Source organism: Elaeis guineensis, chromosome 10, assembly GCF_000442705.2.
Source record: "Elaeis guineensis isolate ETL-2024a chromosome 10, EG11, whole genome shotgun sequence".
Taxonomy (NCBI): Eukaryota; Viridiplantae; Streptophyta; class Magnoliopsida; order Arecales; family Arecaceae; genus Elaeis; species Elaeis guineensis.
In genome coordinates this window covers 3,340,636-3,362,923 of record NC_026002.2, presented here as the reverse complement: position 1 = coordinate 3,362,923, position 22,288 = coordinate 3,340,636, and the positions used below count along the sequence as shown (strand labels likewise).

Here is a 22,288-nt window from a genome sequence, read left to right as displayed (position 1 = left end):
CTGGTTGAAGTTGGCCTTGGAATGGGAATAAGAATGAGCTGAGTTCCATTCGGACCATCCCAGCCGTTTGGTTGAAGAAAGGCAAGACAATGATCCCAATAAATCCAAGTCACATGAGCATCACCCACAGGATTAGAAGTGGTGAAATCATAAAAGAGTAAAGTGGAATCAGTTTTTCCTCATAAACCAATTTTGCCGCACTACAGCCTACTTGGCCACGTCCAGCCTCCAATCAAGTCCGATCACAGATCGTCGAGTTTTCTTTGCTTTATCTCCAGGTAAAAGTTTCCATTTCATGCTTGATAATTTTTCTGAACAAAGTATAAAAATAGACATTATCAGGTAGCTGTAGTTTCTTGTTCTTGCTCATTACTACAATCATCATTTTACAAACCATCAGCATGTTAGCTGTGATCAGATGATGCAGAATAGTAGCATAAGCCAATGGATTTCAGCAACTTCATTAGCTCAAAAAAATTACTCTGGTTAATCTAAACTACTTTACTGCTCCAGTCTCGACATGTCATTGTGATGGAAGAAACCAAAATTGCAATTTAATAAAAGCCATGGCAAAAATTAAGTGCCAAAGAACTCATTCAAAAACAAGAAATTTTTACTTGACCACCTGACATTGCATAAAATTTTACAACTAATTACATAAACATAAGAATTAAGTGTCAAGAGCAAGCAACACACATATCTAGGATTACTCATCACCACAAAAAGAATGCAAATAATTTCTTCTAAAAGGAGAAGAGAAGCATGGAACGTAGGAAAACAAAGCAATCAAGCATATTGAATGGAGATTTCTTTATCCTATCTTTTTGACCTAACTCACTCTCTATCTCATACAATCCATATACTTATCAAATGATCAATTGGTTTGCAGGTTTGACTTGCTTTGAACTCACATCCACCGCATGAGTTCTTTAGCATGACAGCCAATTGGCCACCAACAAGAGGCCCATGACATTTTTTTTTTGGCACATAGCTTTAGTTTATCAATATTTGTCTCATTTGCATATTTGGTAGGTCTCTACCCTGGCATCATTGATCATTTGCATTATGAAAATTGGAAAATATGTTATCATCATCTAAGATTAAAATATCTATCCACTAATTTTAGATAACGACTACCATGTTCATTGCATTCTGCGATTCCCCATAGTGAGGGGGATTACATGCTGATTCAAAAGGCATAAGTTGCAAAGGCCAGTTGGTGCCATCTGTTCTATGTTGGACATGGCACCATGAACTGATTGTTTATGAGATGTTTCAACACTCAAGTGAGACAATAAACAAGCCCTTCCACTCTATCCTGAGGGCCATTATGACATTAAAACAGGACTATATTTTATCTGGCATTAGGGGTAACTAAATTATCATTAACTTACATATACTTGTAATTTGGCTTTTTAGTAAGTGATTTAATTTATTGTCTATGAATAGAATGCCATAGGTGCTATTGACAAGATATATTACCTATTCGATCAAAACAAGTGAGCAGCCCAAAGTATAGCAATCACAGGCGATTTACCTAGTTGAATGCCATGGCTACATCTTCCTTGGACTACCAATTTCCCTTTTCTACATTAGACAGGAGGGTCAGCAAGCAACATATGGGTTTTAAGAAGGAGCCCCAAAGAAGAAGAAGAATTCACAGTTACTGAAGGTAAACAATGAATTATACAGTATCCAAATTAAAATATATTTTATTTTAATAATTCCTTCATTCATAGTCAATACAGGCAAGTACTGTATTACTGATTTGGGCTAATGCACATACACATAATTTTATTGCCTATTATCAAGGTCAGAAGGACTATATTGGTTAGTTTTAATGAGATAATACCCATACCCATTGCCATGGTGATGAATGATGATAAGGACCACTTCAACCACCAACATGCACTACTACAAAATTTCATCCAGAGGGCATTTCAGATTTTGAACAAATGGTTCAAGGTCCTCCACAACAAGATGCTACACCTCTAAAGGATCTGATTACAATGGCAAGTTCTGTAATTTGCAACCTTATTGGAAACTATATAGGGAGAGACAGGCACTACACACTAAGGGACCAGGACCGAAAACAATATGATGGTGAGGAGGCTGGATTATTGTTGTATGACTAGATGAGGTACATGGAGGAGATAAATTGTATAAGCAAATCACTAATAAGTTGCGCAATGGATAGCTGCATGATGCACAAGCCCCCCATCCACCAAAGAAGCACTAGGCCCATGGGTGATACCTTTATGTCTTGCATTACTTTCCATCACCTTGTTTTCTTCTTGCTGAAATTGTCACACATATTTTCCATGTAGGATTTCCTGGTTGATGGTCATGTGGAAAGGTAGGCTCCATGTCATCAATTACACTGGCTACAGATTAGGTATTTATGCTACAAGATCTGGTTGTCAAGGATCGGTTTCGGGCTACACCCATGCATACTGGCTAGCAGATTTTGGTAGACAGGAAGCTATGAATGTATGGACTGAACTTGTAATTGTTCTATTACCCTTTTAGCAAATTTTGTATTTTTATATGCATGCATGCACGTATCTATTTTGGAATACCCAATTTTATAGGCAACGACTATCATATGCAAATAAGCCTGAGATTGTTTCTGATAGAACTTAGGTAGCTATCTTAGTTGCCATCTCCAAATTGTCCTAACTAGATTGCTTGCGATGTAAAGAAGTCCAAATAGGAAAGGGTACATGCTAGACCTGGTTCTTCTTAGCCTATTTGTAACCCTACTTGTTTGCTGCTGAGAGCTAAAAGCAAATAGATAAGTGATAGTTTGAACAGCTTGTAGCAATTTTAAAGTGGTCAATATTCTATATTTTCATCAACTTGTCGCTAATTGTAATGCCTTCTTTATTTGAGGAACATATTTATGCAATTCATATTTATAAATTATGAATGGTTGCCCAGATTATTCAATTGGATTCCCTTTTCTTCTGTGTGCTCTTTGCCTACTTCATTTAGTTGAAGTATTTTCCATTATTTCTCCATTCAGTGAAAAGAAACAACTATACCAGCCTTTGCTATCTGATTTTGTAAGATCATAATTAGCCTACCATTGATTTGAGTTGTAAAGCAACTCTCAAAATATCAAAGATAAAATAAGCTGGTTAAATCTTATATTTCCACAAGCTTAGAATTGTTCTATATTTCATACATAGCACCAAAAGAATCTGACACACATAAGAGGGGGGAGTATTCTAAAATTAACATTAAAGAGAGAAGCCTACCATAGTTGCTGAACAACATTTCTTTTTCTCTGTTTTTTCACTTAGGATCTTTTCTACCTAGAAAGCAAATATAGACTAATTTTCAGTTTTATAGAATCTTTAAAGCAACTGTTCAACCCCTCAGACACACCAATGTTATGAGCAATAGATGTCGAGCATCTAAATGCAGTGCACTAGCTTTCTGTCCCATAAACAAAACCCAAATGTGCCAAGTAGAAAAGCTAACAGATTTTGGAAGTTGAAAGGAAATTTCAGGGAAGTTTATGAACTATGATGAATGCCTTTCTGGCCATCTATGCATTTCACAATCATGACCACAAGAATGGGACAATAAGCTACCACACTTATTAATAAGATTACACCTACATCTGTATCTAAGCATGCATTGATAATTAAACAATGTCATATAAATTGATACGATGCAAGTGTTTTTCTGTTGCAGTCAAGGTTAAAAGTGTGCCATAAGTTCTAGTCCTGTAATGCATTTTAAACGAACATCTGAACATCCTTTACACATGTATGAAAGCAAATGACGAAAGTGGAAAATATAACATAGCTTTCTAATCTAGATCCAAATAGAACACCTCCAGAAAATAAGAAGGCCTGGAAAACTAACTAGTGCAACCATAACAAGAGTAGCCAATTCCTGGTAGAAAAGAGGATCTGCATCTACAGGATATTACTTGCTTCAGAAGTTACTCATCATCCTTGTATGGGTATTCCTCTGGAACTTGCTTCAGAAGTTTCACTCGCAGCTCATACGCATCATCCCCATGTAGCATATCTCGGACCCAGGTGACTTCAGTCTTCATTGACACCTAAAACAATAAGAACAGGTTGCTCTGTGAACAGATAACGTATAAAAAACATACTTCCACGTGATATCCAAATACATCATATATTGTGCAATATATTCATCACATGCTATGCATCCTTGCAGGCAATAAATTGCTAGCACATGAGATAAAAATATAGCAAATATAATGATAACAGCAAGGTTTTCTTAAACTGTGGTTTCTCCTGTTGTAATACAGAAATAGCTATTGTTAGGGTTGAGCCTTGCAGTCAATATTTGACCTTATCCACAAAAAGGGCATAGCAAGTTTAAACAACAAATTACTTTTCATTGAAATATGTATATCATCCTCATGTACCCATGCTATGCAACAATTCCAAGAGAAATGACATGCTTACCAAGCATTAATAAAACAAGGATTTTTTTCCTCCTTCAGAATGGGAAGGTAGTAAAAATATTCCCGAAATTTATTTTAAAGATACCTACAATAGCCAAAGCCAAGGTTTTATGTCTTCTATCGGGACAATTTCATACATACCACTATAAGTGACAAATGATAGATTAAATGTTTATCACCAGATGGAAGTATCTATATATTATCTTGAACTTTGTAGTGCTACCTTGACACTTGGAATGGGTGCCAAATGTGTCTTCTATTAGGACAATTTCATGAACTCCATTCCAAGGAAAAAACAACAGATAAAATGTCGATCAAGAGCAAAATCATCTAGATATCATTTTGAATTTTAGTGTTACTAGACATTTGTCTGAGTGTCCTCAAGTGTGTGCTTGTGCATGCACGTGTGTGATTAGGCAATGCATAATTAACACTATAGATTAAATGTTGACGGCAGAGGGAAAAGTATCTACATATCATTTTGAATTACAGTATTACCTAGTCGCTTGGCATGGCTACCAAGTGTCTGAACGTCCTCAAGTGTGTTGTGTGTGTGATATGATTAATGGAATACTCTTGAGTTTATGAGTTGTTTAAGTTATTTCCTAGGTTCATTTAAAATTTAACACATGTTAACATACTTCAATCGATAATTAATCATTATACATTTCATTTAAAGTTTTCAAATAATTTTGATAACTTTATGTAAAAGTATAAGTATACTTTGTTTAAACTATCTATATAAGAGTGATAACCTCACATTAAAGGCATATGGACACTTCGGTTGGTGTCCATAAAACCTTCATAACCTTACAGTAAAGACATAAGAATACTTCACCTAAAATGTCCAACACTTATACTGAGAGTTCCCTACATGACACTCCAAAATAAAGGTGCAAAGCATCAGACACTTTCTGCTTTTTTTTGTTTTGGTACACAGACACTTTCTGCTTTAATTAGCAGGATACTTCTATATAGAGTGTCCAGCCATGTCATGTCATGTCCAAGTATCCAAAAGTGTCAACTCTCCAGAGAGCTTAAAAATGAAGTTTCCAGGTAACATAATTCAGGATAACTAAATATATATTTGAGTGTTTTGACAAATAATAATAATAATATACCAATAACAAGAATTAAAAATATGGGAAGCAAACTGGTAGAAGTGAGAAACCAACCATTTCCAATGCTCCTCTTATAACTCCACTCAAGATGTTGCAGTAGTAAAGGCCCTGGCATGTATCAGGAAGCTCAACAAAGTCCACTAGGGGATTATCATCCAAAACAAGGCTGCAACTTGTCCCTCAGCATCCCAATTGGTCACAGATGCAGTGACCCCTAAGAACATTTTGAAACCAACCTGTTTACCAAAGTTTATATCATAAATTTTATCCACGAATTGACAAAATATATGGCAGTATAGGATGCTGAAGTAAAAAAAAATAAAAGAAAAAAGAAAGAAAGAAAAAGAAAAAAAAAGAAATACGAAACTCAGTAACTATGTAAAGATGAATGCCTTTCACTTAAAACACAAACAATCCATTTCTGCATTTCAATTTGACCTACTTGTATGCATAAATCACTACAAGGATATACTCAAATCCAATGAAATCTAGAGACTAGTCCACCCCACACGAGGCGAGTCTCATTCCTCATGACTTTAATCTGCATATTATTTGTTGGGAATGGATGACACAATCAAGTTAATCTTGGCCTGTACCAATAATACCAAGTAGTGCCATTTCTGACGGATGAGTATTGAAAGGTTTGTGTTTTAGAAAGCAAGATATGGTGATGCACCAAATGCAACAAGATGCAGCAAAATTAACATAAATTCAACTGACTAGCATTACCATTAAACAGCTAATTGATATGGATCTATTTCATCCATATGGCAAAAAATAGTAAGAAGCATAGGCTAGACAGAGATACAGAAAAAAAAAAAAAAAAAATCAACCACCCTTATAAACTTATTTATAGATTCCAACCACCAGTGAATTGGCAAACAGAAACTAAGAGGCATTGGTGACCCAGCTGGGATCATCACGATAATTTAAGATCACTGATGATCCAAATCCTGGGATGATTTGATCCCTAGTGATCTAGGATCACTATGTTTAGTTGGTATGGTGCAGTGATTAAAAATCCCAGGATATGTATAAGTAATTTGTTTGGTATGATATGGGAATCCAAGATTTATGACCATATAATATCAAAAATATCCCTGACATATCTCAGATGGAAAGGAAAAAAAATGACAGTAGAGGAAGAAGAGGAAAGCCTCAGTTACCATGATTAGGTTGAGAAAATGAAATCACTGCTTCGAGTCACCATTAAGTTGGGAGTTGGAATTGATGATTAGGATAGAGAAAATTTTAAAAAAATATCTAATAGATTTTTTCTCTTTCTAATCACCACGGCAAGAAAAGAAAGGATTTCCTTCTCTTTCGTGGAGATGACGCCCCAACTACCCACCCCACTGCATGTAAAGAATATCGAGTACGCACGCGAAAAAATATCGTGGTAAAATAATATAGGTTTTCTCTTCCAGAAAATTTTTCAATTACGAGGATATTTTAGTTAACATATTTTAATATAAGATCATCATGATGGAATAATGTTGGATACCCATCCTCAAAAGCAGATTTCCTATCACCATCTTGGACGGTGATTTGAGTAGAGGTGATTTGAAATCACCATCACGTAGGGTCACTATGATGCAATCAAATATGGTGATCTTATCACCTCCACCTACATCACCCTTGATCTTGGGTAGATCACCCATACCAAACACCCCCTAAAGCTGATGTATTTTACTTTGAGGAAAAGGCCAATAATCTCCTCAATAGGGTGCGCATGGTGATAGGAGAAGGAAAAGTAGGAGTTTCCAAGCTTTTCTTGCCAAGGAAAAAGTTTTCAATTTAGAAAATTTAGGAGATAGCATACTAAATTTTGGTCATCCCAACAAAGTGGTCAAGAAAGGAAATATCAATGCCTATGTCTGAAAGAAGGTGGTGCACCATATATTGAAACTTGTACTTTATTGCATGCTACTCCACCTTGATAATATGGTGCAGGTTTCTTGCCATTCAAACAGTAAGAGAGAAATTAAGGATCAAATCTAGGAACAGATAACCAGTGTCATATAGAATCCAATCAGTGCCAACAAGGGCATGATTATTAATCAAATAAAACCAAGCAGAATAACATAATTGATAAAAAGGATCTAAGAAGTTTAATATGTTGTCTTAGGAGCAAGCTTCAGGCCGACCTTGATCCTAAAAGGCTGCAATGCTATGTTTCTTACCAGGCGATGGTAAGGTTGCAGATTGAAATGGGACAAATTTTAAAACAACATATCTTTCACGGTTAAAAATAGGAAGTATTCATTTAAAGCATGATTAATAGGAAAAAAGTGATTAAGAATATACAAAACTTATTGTTATAAAATACACAAACTAGCCAAATCATTTGTCTTCAAGGAAGTTATCATTATAAAATGCACTGATTGCCCAACTGAATACTATTTTGTCTATTTTAAATATGTAATTATGTTTTTATAAGAAAACAATGATGAGTATGTTGAACTGCATGCATATTCTTTGAATTAATACCAGAACTACCTAGACTGCCACCGCATGAAAAAAAAAAAAAGAAGTAAAATAGAATATTTGTTAACATAGAACTGTTAAAGCAATGGTTACTTGTTGTTTAAACTATGGACAACTCAGTCAAATGCATTGAAAGTTCCAAAGAAATTCAAATGTTTCAGCCAAGTGTATGCAACACAGCTAATTAATGATCAATGAATTAAAAATATACATGTAGGTTAATGAAAAAGGTATAAATTGAATCAGATGCTTCATTAACTAGAACAATACAGCTTCATGTACGACAGATATATTGGCACACAGAACTATATGCACGACGTACACGCTTACACATCTACACAATTACCATCTATAACCCCTCATCATCACCATTGGCAATTCCAAATATTGTTTGTTTCATCTAGACGTCAATTCTATATGCAATGATGGTAAAGAAAACGCAAATGAAGAAGAACTGGTAAATGGAGTAGTACTTTATTAGAATAATCTTTATCCACTCATGAATACTGGCTTGTTCTAAAAATAATCAGAATACTTTCCATGCCCTTAAGAATGCCTGAGCTAACAATTATGTACTGGACTCATGGCTTGAAGCTTCATTAAGACCTGAGAACGAATAGCTATTGCATGATGTTCAACCTTTCTAGTATGGTCTCAAAATTTGTGAGCCTAAACATCCTAATTGAATACACTAAAATCTTGTAAGATGCCACAGCCAGCAGAGAGGGAAAAGGGATAAGAACAAAAAACTGGTTGAATAGGTGCAAGGTTACAAACTTTTATAAATCCCAAGGAAAGGACTCCCAATCTAGGTAAGCTGGGAATTTTTAAAAGTGGCATCGGATCAATGTCATCTGCACATTTCATTGCCTCAACATAAACATAAAAGGTGATGAGTTGAATAAGCATAAAAATCATCCCAAGATGAAGATCAGATTAGGAGAAGATAAGAATAATAGAAATAGTCAAATGATGAGATTACAAACTGAAATGCATTCAAAGTACTATTTACCATCTGGAACAGGTATTGTTTGAATTATTAAAGTTTGCTTACCTAACGATCATCAGACAAATCAATGCAAAAAAGCTGTCGTTGAGCCAAACAAAAATCTTGAGGAAGTTACAAGTATTAGCAAGATCAACATGAGTTGCACAGATGAGTAGTAACATCAATACTAACAATTTCAACGATCTGATAAGATCAGCAAGCTTAAATGAACGAAATGTAAGATTCAGACAATGGATAACTTCTAGGAAGCAATCTGGGAAAAAGTTCAGTCCAAGATCTAATCGATGGTCAAAATTATAATTTGCATCTTTTGTAAAAAGAAATAGAATTAGAGTTACACCTAACATGGTCAGTGCACAAGCACTTATAATTGACAAATAGAGGTAAACAAAAGAATGATCCAGGAACACAAACCCTAGACATGTAAGTATGTCTTACAGGAAGAAATAATATGAGAAATAAACAAGTCCAGTCAAAGACATAAAACTGATATGAGCAAAATGGTTAAGAAATCATACTCAATTTCTTTTAGAAAAGTGAAAGTGTATCCAAACCAAATATAAATAAACTTTATACAAGAAAACCTTGGAGCACACATAAAGACAGTAAATCTGAAAAACACCTTCGCAATCACATCAGCTGTTTCCCTGAAGTCAACACATCTGGATACACCAGACTTGGCCAGAAACTCATCAATCAATCTAACTCCAATATTGTAACCCCTGCAAAACAAGCAAAAATTAAACATCAACAGATTTGTATTACAATGACCTAACAGACTTAGTGTTATGAAAATTTAGATCAATATTATTCTAGGTATTTTGTTAATCAATGCTCCATATACTTCTTGATTGGTCAAACTGCATCACTGGAGTAAAATGCATGCAATCATAGTTCAAGAATGATGTAGTGTCCAAATGACTCAGAATGAAAGATGATGGATGCTTATGTGTTATAGTAACAATTTAATTATTTATCCTAGTAATCTTTGTAGCATGAGTATGAAGGATGAAAGAAAAGTTGGGAAATTTGTCATGGCACCTCCATAAGCTGTCAGATCCATTTTACATACCCTACACAAGCCTAGTGTTTTGAGATTAATTTGTATATCGTCTGCATTTGTAACATTATTTCCACTTGAGTGCAACACAAGCACCATATTGTTTTTAAACTCAATACAACAGCAAATAAATCCAATAACAGCAAAAAAAACCAAAGAACACCCAAAATCCAATCTCAAAAGAAGTAACACTTACAAATTCTTCCATCCAACTAAAATTAACCACAGAAACACTCATCCTTTTATGAATTGGGTCCACAAAGTAACTAAACCAGCTTCGTATTTCTTCACAGCATCTACAATCTAACACTCCCAGTTAAACATTGAAAATTAAAACTCATGAGTTAGAAAACATAATCGATCTATCCAACTTCTATCATTTCAAAAAAGACACAAAATTTCGGTCTAAAAACATGAGTTGAAGAGAATCAAGAGAGGGGAATGAAGGAAAAATTACATCTGATCGAGCTGCTTGTTAACCTCCTCCACCTCCTCCAGATCCGTGAGGAGCTGCCGCACAATCGCGCCGTACGTAAGCGTGAACAGCTCCGCATTCTATTTCACAAAAGTAAACAGAAGTTAGAGATGGAGAGATGGATATGGAGAGAATGAGAGGACTAGGGTTAGGGTTTTGGTGTCGGTTTCCTACGACGCGTTCGACGCTGGCGAAGACTGCATCGCCGTCCTTGGGGCGAGAGGGGCCATTGGAGTTCCTTTCAGGGTGGCCGGCAGGGGGAAGAGTTGATCTAACCACTGTTATTAGATCACCTAACACGGACTACAGAGTGTAGCCTTCCTCACATTAAAAAAAAAAAAAAAAAAAAATCGAATAATATTAAACCAATCTGACAAAAATGCGTCCATGTGAATCAAAAATAAAATAAAATATATTAATTTATAAAAATATCAAGTAAAAATATATAAATTAAAAAAATATGAAGTAAAAAATAATAGTATAAAACAATGAAAAAGATTAATTATAAAAATATAATGCAATAGCTATTATAGCATTAAAAGAATTGCTCTTTAAAAGCCCATCTCATACCTATATGGTATAACAAAAGGCCCTCCAAAAGAATTACTATGCAATTAATTACATTCAAGATGTTGGAGTTGAATTGATATTTCTCTTCCATACATTTCTTATTTTCTGTTTAAATAAGGAATAGGATTTGTGATTCCAAGTCTGCCTCCGATACCCTTTTTCAAGTTCCACTTCCATTGTGATTCTTTTTCACCGTGGGAAACCAATGTAGCATTAGTTATTTTGTGAACTCTTGTCAATCTTTGATCTTCCAAGCAAATAAATTAAAAATATCATTGTCTAATATCGTTAAGGAACATCTCGATATTGAATTATGTATCGATATTATCTTATTATAGTATCATATTCGGTAGAATACCAAATCATAAGGCGCACCATGAGCCGATATGGTATGAGATTGAGTACGGTGTCAATTGATACAATAAATATTGAATGTGACCAAATTGGAATGGATCAATTTTTGCTTTATCGCATTGATGCATCACGGGCTCACGAGCGCCAAATGCTATTTGAGATCTAACGCACATTATAGTTGTTGGCCAAACAACAGGCACATAGGATCGCTTGGAAGGTCCAGGCGTCCAGATAGAGGGTAAAATTTTCGCTTCATTTAAATGAGCTGTGGGGAAATAGAGGTTGATAGAGCCACATAAAATGTAGTGAGACCAAACGCCTTAAGCATTTTAAGTTAAGAACATGTTAAGGATTCAGGAACGATATATTAGATGTAAAGAGTACGCCAGTCAATGAGTCTGGTCTGACTAATTACTAATTGGTGAGTACAAGGAATGAAGGGCCAAGCCCAATTCGGCAACCCAGCCCACTTAATGGGAGTTGGAGAAACATGGCCAAGTGTGGGCCAGACCTAACTTTCAAGTGCAACGTTTTGGTGGAAAATAGGTTTGCCTGGAATTTGATTTGGACCGACCAAGGATTAGACAAGTGGTGATTTAGTTCGAGCATAATTATTCGAACCATTTTCTATTTTTTTTAAATTTTTTTCTCCGATGGCTAAAAATGCTGGTCCTCACATCAACATTCCTCGGTGCATGGTACACATATTATTGATTACCATCTCTGAGTAGTCGTGCCAGGTTATCCACAATTTCTTTAGCTCCTCCATATATTTGTGTAATGGCAATTAGAGGAATGGACCCAAGAAGGAGATAGACAACATGAAAGACCGGGTTAGTATTAAAATTGTAACAATCCATAATCCCATCCAAGACTAATCAAAATGTATTATTTAGATTTAATAGCCCTATTTAAATACTCAAGATATCTATATGTAGGCAATTGGCTAGGTCTAACCGCAAGGATCTATTTTGTGGTGTCCCACGATCACACGTGAGTTATGAGTTCGGACTACACTAATATCATTTGTAAACATCCAAAACTCCATCCAAATGATAAATTATTTGATTCTGTACAGGTGCTCAAGATCTTCGTATATGGATGATGGGTCAAACCTAATCACAAGAACCCATACTGCAATCTCCCCCTGTCATACATGAATAATGAGTGTAATCCATGACTAATATCATTTATGAAACTGAGAACTTAGAAAGATTATGCATTACGCAAGTACTCGAGACCTTCATGCATAGATGATCAGCTTAGTTTAACAATTATTTGGATTCTTTAGTTCTATCTAAACAAAGATCTCTATATATGGCCATGGATCATATATGAGATCGCAAGAATGTTGCAATATCTTCTAGTGATACATGGAAGATGTCCCTAGTTCACTCAGATAACATTTTTTAATACCCTGCTTGCAAGAACTGTTTCTCCCACAAAGCCCAGTCACAGCATGAACGTCTTTTCTGTGCTCCACTGTAGGAGCATCTCTCTGTGCACGCTTGAATGTGACCCTCGCATTTCACCAGCATGCTCCACAATCAACAAAGCAGTCAGAAAGCCATTGCAGAAGGATCCACTTTGGCATAAAGCAACGCTCCATCACTTCAAAGCGTGCTCATAAATCTTTCCTCAAGAAATCTAAATATACACACCACGCGCACACGCACACGCACATCAAGCCTTAGACAATTCACGTATATAAAACTTAATCCACTAGTGTCCCATCACTATGACCTTTTATGCACTTATCTTTTATTTTTCTTTTTTTACATCGAATGAATTAATTAAAGTAAATATGAATAGATAAAAAGTTGATGGTCCAAAAAAATTGAGCTGAAAGGCGAGCCAAGAATATCTACAAGGTTGATGCCGTATGATCAGCGACGTAAGCTGCATGCACTCATCCTTTTTGATAACTAATTCATGCTTTCACTTTAATGGGAACAATTATGGTACTTTGGGGATTTAAGTTGGGCAGAAAACTCTTGACATCATAGGTGCCAGGTGACCCAGACTCCACGCTACAATCGATGTGGGTCACCAACGTTCAAGAGTCCGGGAGATTTCGGTATCCAACGTGGTAGGCGAAAAGTTGGCAATGTGACTCAGAATCCAACAAAAATAAAGAGGCTACCTAATTCTTAATTGAACTCCTCGTTCTCTTTTATCAAAAAAAAAAAAACTCCTCGTTCTCCATGCCCTTTTGTCGATTACGTGGGAGCTCAGGCGCTGTGTTCTAAACTGTCTCACTTCGTCAATATTTCATCATTAAAAAAATAAAAAGAAAAAGCTACTGGGTGGACATTATTTTCCTTTTTTTTTTAAGAAAAAGAAGAATATGACATGTTGCACTGTGATACAATGGTGCAAGTTATTGGAGGCCTCGGCCTAACTTTGATTATGGTCTATGATTACCACAAAAATGATAATTTAAAATAATTTTTTTTTTTTTTGTTTCTATCTGCTGTTTTTTTGAACCGAAAAGATCCGCCTACCTTCGCTTTGGTGTATAAATTGCACCATCTACGTAACTCTACCTAATTTAGATATGTTTATTTAAATTTTTTTCACAAACTATATTTTTTATTTTTTTCAATAAAATTTTTTTTTTCCCCTCAAATTATACCTTAGCTATCTAAGGCCTTTTCCTCATAAAATGTCCAGTCATATTGGATACCGTATAAATAGAAAAAAAATTTTAGATCAGACTACATCAATAGATAGTTGATCTAATCAAATACGGATGACAATTTACTCCACCTCATCAACTATTGATAATAAAAATAATTAGTAACCAAAGACAATGCTGACATATATAACCACTCACAAAATTTCTTCTTGAGAAAAAAATGATATTTATATATATATATATAATAATTTTTATATATCCGACCTCCCGGTTCAACTTATCTAATTTAATTCTATCCTTTCTACCTCTTCTCAAGGTAAATATTGGAATGGCCTATCTAATCCATATCCAACCTATTACTATTTCTACAATTAGATACGAAACAAAATAGAAACATGTTTTGAGATAATCTTATTACCATGCAATCCTGCCCAACCAGTTGCTAATAAATGTGAAAAATGATTGTGACCTTTTGAAATTATAAGCTTATTATTTATAATTGACTTGTGCCAACGTGACCAGCCCAACATTTAACCCATTAGCATAGTCATTGCCTGTTTTGGAATCCAACAAGCATTTCTCATCTTTTAGACGGTTAGCATCACATAACATGCAATCATAGTAAAACTTGTTTAGCTAAATAACAGGCGTTGGCCATTGTCCAAAGCCACTGTAGGTGGTCATGGCATTCCAATGGCTAAATAGCCTGAAAGCGTACTTTATGTATCATCATCTTGCTGCATTAGCCATTTTTTAATATAAAAGAGATTTGAGACAAAACTAATTATTTTTTTCATGTAATGTTTAAATAATATTAATATATGTTTGATGGTGATATATGTTGTACACGATTTTGAAGTATCGGTATCAAAGTTAATTTTAGAGTAGAGAGTGTCATAGAGGGCACACCTCTTCTTTCTTCCAGGGATATTGTGGGCATGAGTCTTGGGTATCATCTCCCAAATATTTGACCAGGGTCGGTCCTGATATTTTTTAGACCTAGGGCTAAATGAAAAAAAGGGACTTTCTCTAATAAAAATTAACATATTTTAAATATTAATTATTATTGAAAAATTAATCCACATACAATAATTTTCTATAGATATATTCGTTAAGCAACGTGTAAAACCTATCATTAACCTATTTAATTATTTTTTTTATTATAATATTGTAGAAAACCAACTTTGCATCCCATTAGAATATTAATGCAGGGCCTAAGGCCTAGAGCAGTCGCCCAATTCGACCTGTCCCTGTGCTGGCCCTGCTTCCCTCCTCTCTATCAATCTCTTGAAACTGGTTTACTCACATTCCTCGATACCCTATGATGCTTGCCACAAGGGGTCACAAATATGATTCGCAAGGATCATCGAATCTGATCTACTGATTCACATTTTTTGTGCATGGCACAATATCTCCATGAGGCACTTATCCCATTCTCTTACCCTCTCACTCCCAGCAGACGCAGACGGAAAAAAAAAAAGGGGCCTGGGGGCCTGGGGCGGTCGCCCGCTTTGACCCGCCCCAGGGCCGCCGTGATTTGGACTTGAGCAAGTTAACTTGGCATACTTTTCTTTCTTTTCATCAAAAAAATAAACTAGTATTAGTTTTGTAGTATCTATTAAAAAATAATTTTACATAAAAATGATTGTGAATCATGACTCTTATGATCATTAATATATATTTTTTTCAATAAAATAGAGAGATCATACCCATCGAGTATGAATACATCCAATTAGGCTGTCATGTGATGTGCCCGTGAAACAATTTCGGAGCAAACCAGAGACAATTAAGAAGTTTCATATAATTGCACAGGATTTTCACCAACCATATTATGGTCCCTAGGTCTTAGGACCACCTAATTGCATATTTTCTGCTCATTGCAATTCAAACATGAGGTTGGAAGGGATGTACCATGAGGTTGATATAGTTGGTTATACCTAACCATAAAATTTAAATTGAATTAAATTAAATACTTATCAATACTAGAAAGCAAATAGAAGATAAATAGGTTTTCAACATTTTGGAGTCGCTCTTTGCCAAAACATTTTCAGGCCATTTTTAACTTGGGTGAGATGGATAATGATGAATAATTCATACAACCTTTGTGTAAATACAACTTAATGCATGAGAGTACAAAAATTTATAGAATTGCCTCGAAAAGGAAGTATTTAAGCCCCATAAGAAATTACCAAAATGATCTGCGGCGTTGGAGGCTACCCAATCATCAACAAAGTTCGTCTTTTTGTAAATGTGGGTTATTTCAAAGAATATTAGAGATGTATTTATTTTCTAGATGTCTACCAGACTACTATTTTTCAAATCTAAATGTGAGCATAATTTTTTGATCAAATTATTCAGTTTTGAACTTTGAGCCAGCCTCGTTTATTGACGGCATAATATTCTTTCATGCAAATCTCTTATGAATATATCTAATAAAATCAAAAAATAAAATATCAGAGCAATTGGAACAGCCACCACATAAATACTAAACTAATAGGCCTATACCCTCAGAATATAGTGCATATTGTTTGGCCGGCACATTATCCGTAGAGTATAGTGAATTTTTTAAGAAAAAATTGCAGCCCTCACACTTTTCTTTCTCAGAGAATAAGATTCTAATCTCTAAGCATATGTTCTCTGGGATGAGGCCAACAAGACACTCAAGTGGCCCTCATTGCATTTCCCTTGGTCTCAACAAGAATCCTCCTGTCCTTATGGCTGAGACCAGCTTGCCAACTTACGGAGAAATTCTTGGCAAAGGGATGAATGGGAATTTGAGCCAGTTTTGAGCCAAACAAATTATAGTTGATGGGGATATATTTGGATATGATAGAATTCGTTGGATCCGGTTCCACCAGCAAATGGGTGGTTGATGACATTTTTGAGACTTATTGAAGAAGAATTTGCAAGTGGATCTACAAGATGCAGACCATTTCATGTTTTATGTAGGATGGGAGGCATTATTCCAAGCAGAAGTATTTTCTGAAAAGTAAAAGTGAATAGAAAGTTTATTTATTTATTTATTTATTAAAAAAAAAGGAGAATAGAAAGTTGGTCAGTATGGTTTTGGTACTATAGGCATGGATACTTATGAAACAAAGCTCATCAAATACGGTCTAAAATAAAGTTAAAAGAGAAAAATAATGTATTTGGCTTGTAACTGGAATTAGAATGAAATTTAAATATTAAGAGAGTAATAATTTAGCTTTAAACGATTAGAGTATTTTATTTTCTCCTAGAATCAAAATGAGAAAAGGATTTTTCCAACTATATGACTAGAATGATAGTCACTCATTCTCATTCCTATTTCAGAATCCATCGACCCCCCACCCCCTAACCAAAAATAATCAAAATATTGATGAAAAAGGTATGCTTCCAAGAAATCAAGTGGTAGTTGGTAAATCAGAGCCAAGGGTCCCTTAGCCAAAGTAAGGAAACAAATATGAGATGGTGGAAAAATCATAATGGAAATAATAGATAAAAAATAACTCAACATATAGTGAGGAGGCAAGGAAACCATTGGGTTCAAAATAGTTTCTTTATAGTTCACTATGAATCCCATATGGAGAAATAGGTTGTAGGAGAACATATTTCTCCATGCAACAAGGTATTGTAAAGAGAGCAAACTAATCTAATATATATATATATATATATATATATATATATATATATATATATATATATATATATATGATGGCAAAAACTGAGAGAAGATAGATTAGTCATTTAGGTTGTCCACGTAAGCAATATATTATCATCTATGAATGCCAAAATTCTCCTACCTAATAATTCTTAATTTTTCAAGCATTGAATTAAAGTATGATGTTATAATTAAAGTCCACTTATGTGGCTTAAATGATATTCTTAATGCCTGATATTATTATTCTTTTGCAATAAAAATTCACTCATATATGTAGTCAAGAATATGAATGGATATCAAAAATTTGGATGAATATTATTTTATAATTTATATATAATTTTTTTTAAAAAATAATCTATTATATAACCTAGAATCCGTGCGCAACATGCGGGCTTAAAACTAGTTAAATTATAAACCATCACTAGTACCACCTTTCTTCATTTGAGGTTTAAAGCTTGAGAGAATTCCCCAAGGGTCTTTTTAATACTTTATTTTTTATTTTTTTTAAAATAAAGAGAGAGTTAACGCCTCAATTTTCTATTAAGGCAACAAGCATGAGCAAATACATGACGGATTAGATTCTCGGATAATATGGCAGCAGATGTGAATCTATTTGGCACCACAACTTGGTAGCCAATTGGCACAATGGTTAACTCCCCACGCATCTGACTTGTATAATTCTCATATCATTTCTTTAAAACAATTAGCATGATTCTCCCATGATTATTCTTAAACATATATATATTTTATAGAGAAACTGATCGTAAATTAATGTAAGCATCACTATTATACAATCAGCAAGCCTACACAAAACCAATCAATTTGCCAGTTGTAGAGAAATCATTAGTTTAATGTGCGCAAAATACTAATTTGTAGAGTTGAATTCTGAACGATAATTTATAGCTTCATGTTGGAGCTTGGGGGCTTCGATTGATATTGATGGAGAAGACAATGTTCATAAAGAATTATAATCCCCTTGTGTTAAATATATGAAATGTATTTATATCAAGATGATGTATGGAGCTGATGAAGGCCAAGCAAATTGTTAAAATTATGTGATGTAAGAACTTTGTAGAATCCACAATGGCTGCAATACTTGAATTGTAAGATCAAGTCATTGATTTGCCAGTAACAAGGCAGGGAAGACTTGGAACAAGTTGGTAGGTAGGAGAGATAATGACTAAGAAACTTCATTAAAAAAATGTTGCCTATTTAAGTCTAAGAGAGCCCATTCGGGGACTGAAAGCACTTGGAATTTCTTTCTCATTGTCCAAGCCCATTAATTTTATAGCTTTGGAGATGGTTTTGTTTTCTGTGGTAAATATTTAATAGCTTTGGAGCTCAAGCAAAGAAGAAACAGCACATACAAGGTCTATGACCAATTATGTTGGATGGCAGTAATTTTTTAAAAAAATTTAACGAAGCAATTGGACAAGTTATGCAACAAGAAATAGATGGTCGTTGGCTACCAACCAAGAACTAGAAAACAGAAGAAGGTGGTTTGCATTGTTGTTTCAATATTCTACAATCTAAATTCATGCGCAAAAGACATTCATAAAAGCCAACGAAATGAAATTATATATTTCCTTTAATATTACACATAAAAAAATATTTTATGGATCAAGTCCGATAGACAAACCCATATCTCGGTGTATGGTGGGTAACAAGATGAATTCTCGCCAATGTTTTGATCATGAATAGTTTAAATATAAGATTGAGGGTAAACACGGTGAGTCACTATTGAACTCGTCCACTGGACTCTTAGTCTATTTGATAATTTCTCTCTCGATATGTTCCAGCATCATCTTAGGTCAGCAAGACTTAGCACGTACAAGTTGGACATCCTTTGTATTTATAACTTAGGGAACAAAGAATAAATAAATGGAAACCTTGAAATGGATTCAATGGGAAATGGAATAAGATGTGATAGCGTCTGGAGCGGAAGAAAATTGGGGTTTCATTGTAGTGCAGGCAATATCAAACCACCAAAAATGATAGAGACATACATAAAGAGTTTGGGGGCTTTTGGAAAACTGGAGTCAATAACAAATGGATCCTATTGTCAATAAAACAACTATTTAAATTATATTACTCCCTATCTATTTTCTAAAATTTAAGAGAGGCAACAATAAATGGAGAGTTTTGTTGGCTCTCCTTTAAATAGTTTGTATTTTTTTAAAAGAGTCATAAATAGTTAATTTTTTTAGTAAAGAATAATTAATTTTTCAAATCAAAAATAGATTATAAAATAAATACAATGACAGCCATATATTTGAAGAAAAAAAAATCAAAACCTTTCAAGAATAATAGAAAACTCTTTTTTTTTTTTGACAGTAAATCAATTCTTAACGTTTACATCGAAGTTTGTACTTTTATTGTGCTACTATTCATTGCTGATCACCATAGCTTCTTATAATTGACACCATAAAGAATACTAAAGAAGCAAGGTAAGAAAGTTACGCATATAAGTATGTGATTTTTTACTCCAAAATTTTTATTTTTTATTTTTTCTAATACTTTATGATTTTTTTTTTAATGGCATACCAGATCATCCCATCCACCTATTGAATTCTCAACTAGCAAAATTAATTATATAAGTTAAGCTTAGCTTTAAAGCTCAAACTCAATCTCAACCTCAAATCAAATTTAAGTAAACCAAAGTCATCTTTCCCACGTCTAGCTAAAATGCAGCACAGTAAAATCCTAAACCCTTAAATTCATACGCTTGAATCCAGTCATATAGAAAATTATTTCGACAAAATATTTATACTATTACTAGTCACAACATTAGTTTTTCATCAAATATGGTGAGATCGATGCAAATACAAAAGTACAGGTCTACTTCATGTTGGTTTGGCCATCCATTGGCAATCTTTTGAACAATTTTTATCCAACAACCCACCACCACTACCACCTTCAACAGCAATATAACAATAATAATAATAAATCAAATGTTTATGATTTCCACCACAGCAAAAGATTTTGCGTGGAAATTTCCCCGGAGGACCTGCGGAGGTTATCTCTCCGCGTTGGCCGCCGTAAGCCCAGGATCTACCGCTTTCCTATTGGTTTTCCGGTGGACCTCGGGACACCTCATTGGTGGTTCCAATGTCGAGATGCGGGACCCACACGTGTTGGTCTCTTCGATGGGAACGCCAGCTGGCGGTTAATACGAAGAGTCGACGACCTAGTCAATGGGGCCGTACGGATACGGTCCTGGTCACCCCCACCGGCTGAGCCGGTGAAATCCTTTTCTCCTCGTGACTTCATTAGTTGAAAACACATGGTGAAAATTACTGGGAGGGGCACACGAGATGTTCACGTGCAGACACAATAGGTGATGATGCAGCTACTGCTTTAAATCATGATTTAAAAATAACAGATATTATACCAGTGATCCCAAGAAAAAAAATATTACAAATATAATTTAGAGGATAAATAAATGAAAATTATATTTCAGCTACCTGTGATAATGGATGGACGATTCACCAAATGCTAGGATTATATATATACATACTTAAAAATATATATAATAAAATTTTATTTATAAATAATGATTTTATCGAATAATGTTATACATTGCTGCTATTACAGTAAACATAATATCATTATAACCAAGTAGGATATTAAAAAAAAAGTTTGGTTTTTTAATTGGGCATAAGCAATTTAGATATATTAAAATACTTTAATTTTTTTATTAAAAATAATGTACTATATATATATAAATAAAAAATTATATTGTTAGATATGAAATAAAAAATTAAATAATTCATACTCATTAGTTTTAGAAAAAAAGAGAACGTTCAACAAATAAGTAGAGCAAAGATTTTAAATCTATTAGAATATAAGCAAAATACATTAGATAAGTATGTGAAGCAAAATAAGAACTAATTCATGAGTATAATCAATATTTTAGATTTGTTAAAATTATTCCTTGTTAAGTGAACTAAATTATGGGATAAATTTTTTGAGATGATAAAGAGATAGTCAATATCACATATTTTTTTACATTAACTTTAATTATAAACATTATCTGATGTGATGTATTTTTTAAAAAATATGTCATATTAAACTAATTAGTTAATTAATCAAAACCTCAATGACTTGAGATATTTCAAGCAATTTATTATATTATAGACAATTTATTATATTATAGATAGATTGTCTCAAGGTAGTTTGGCCATTTCATTATAAAAGTAGTCTCATAAATCCATAATCACTGGTTCAGCCGGTTTTGGTTAGGTAGGGAGAAAAATTAGCGCCCCCCACCACAACCCCAAAAAAACCGGTGCCACCTACCGTTCCCCCGACGACTCACAAGTCACCAATAATTCCATAATAAAAATATATAATAAATAAATAAATAAAATAAATTAAAACTATATAATAAATAAATATTTTATTGGATATTTTAATTTTATCGTTTAATTATTTTTCCTTCTGTGATCTAGCGCCCATGTTCTCAGCACCAATCACGCTTA

General features: G+C 34.1%; 1 protein-coding gene across 1 annotated transcript; it reads right to left on the bottom strand.

The window, feature by feature from the left end:
- Window positions 1–3,715: 3,715 nt before the first annotated feature.
- Window positions 3,716–10,930, bottom strand: LOC105053178 (uncharacterized). The gene is given in 6 exon segments (XM_010934248.4): window positions 3,716–4,078; window positions 5,629–5,756; window positions 5,759–5,810; window positions 9,693–9,792; window positions 10,588–10,685; window positions 10,780–10,930. Coding segments are annotated over 5 exon segments (405 nt in total). The 5' UTR covers window positions 10,590–10,685; window positions 10,780–10,930; the 3' UTR covers window positions 3,716–3,955.
- Between the last annotated feature and the right edge of the window lie 11,358 nt (window positions 10,931–22,288).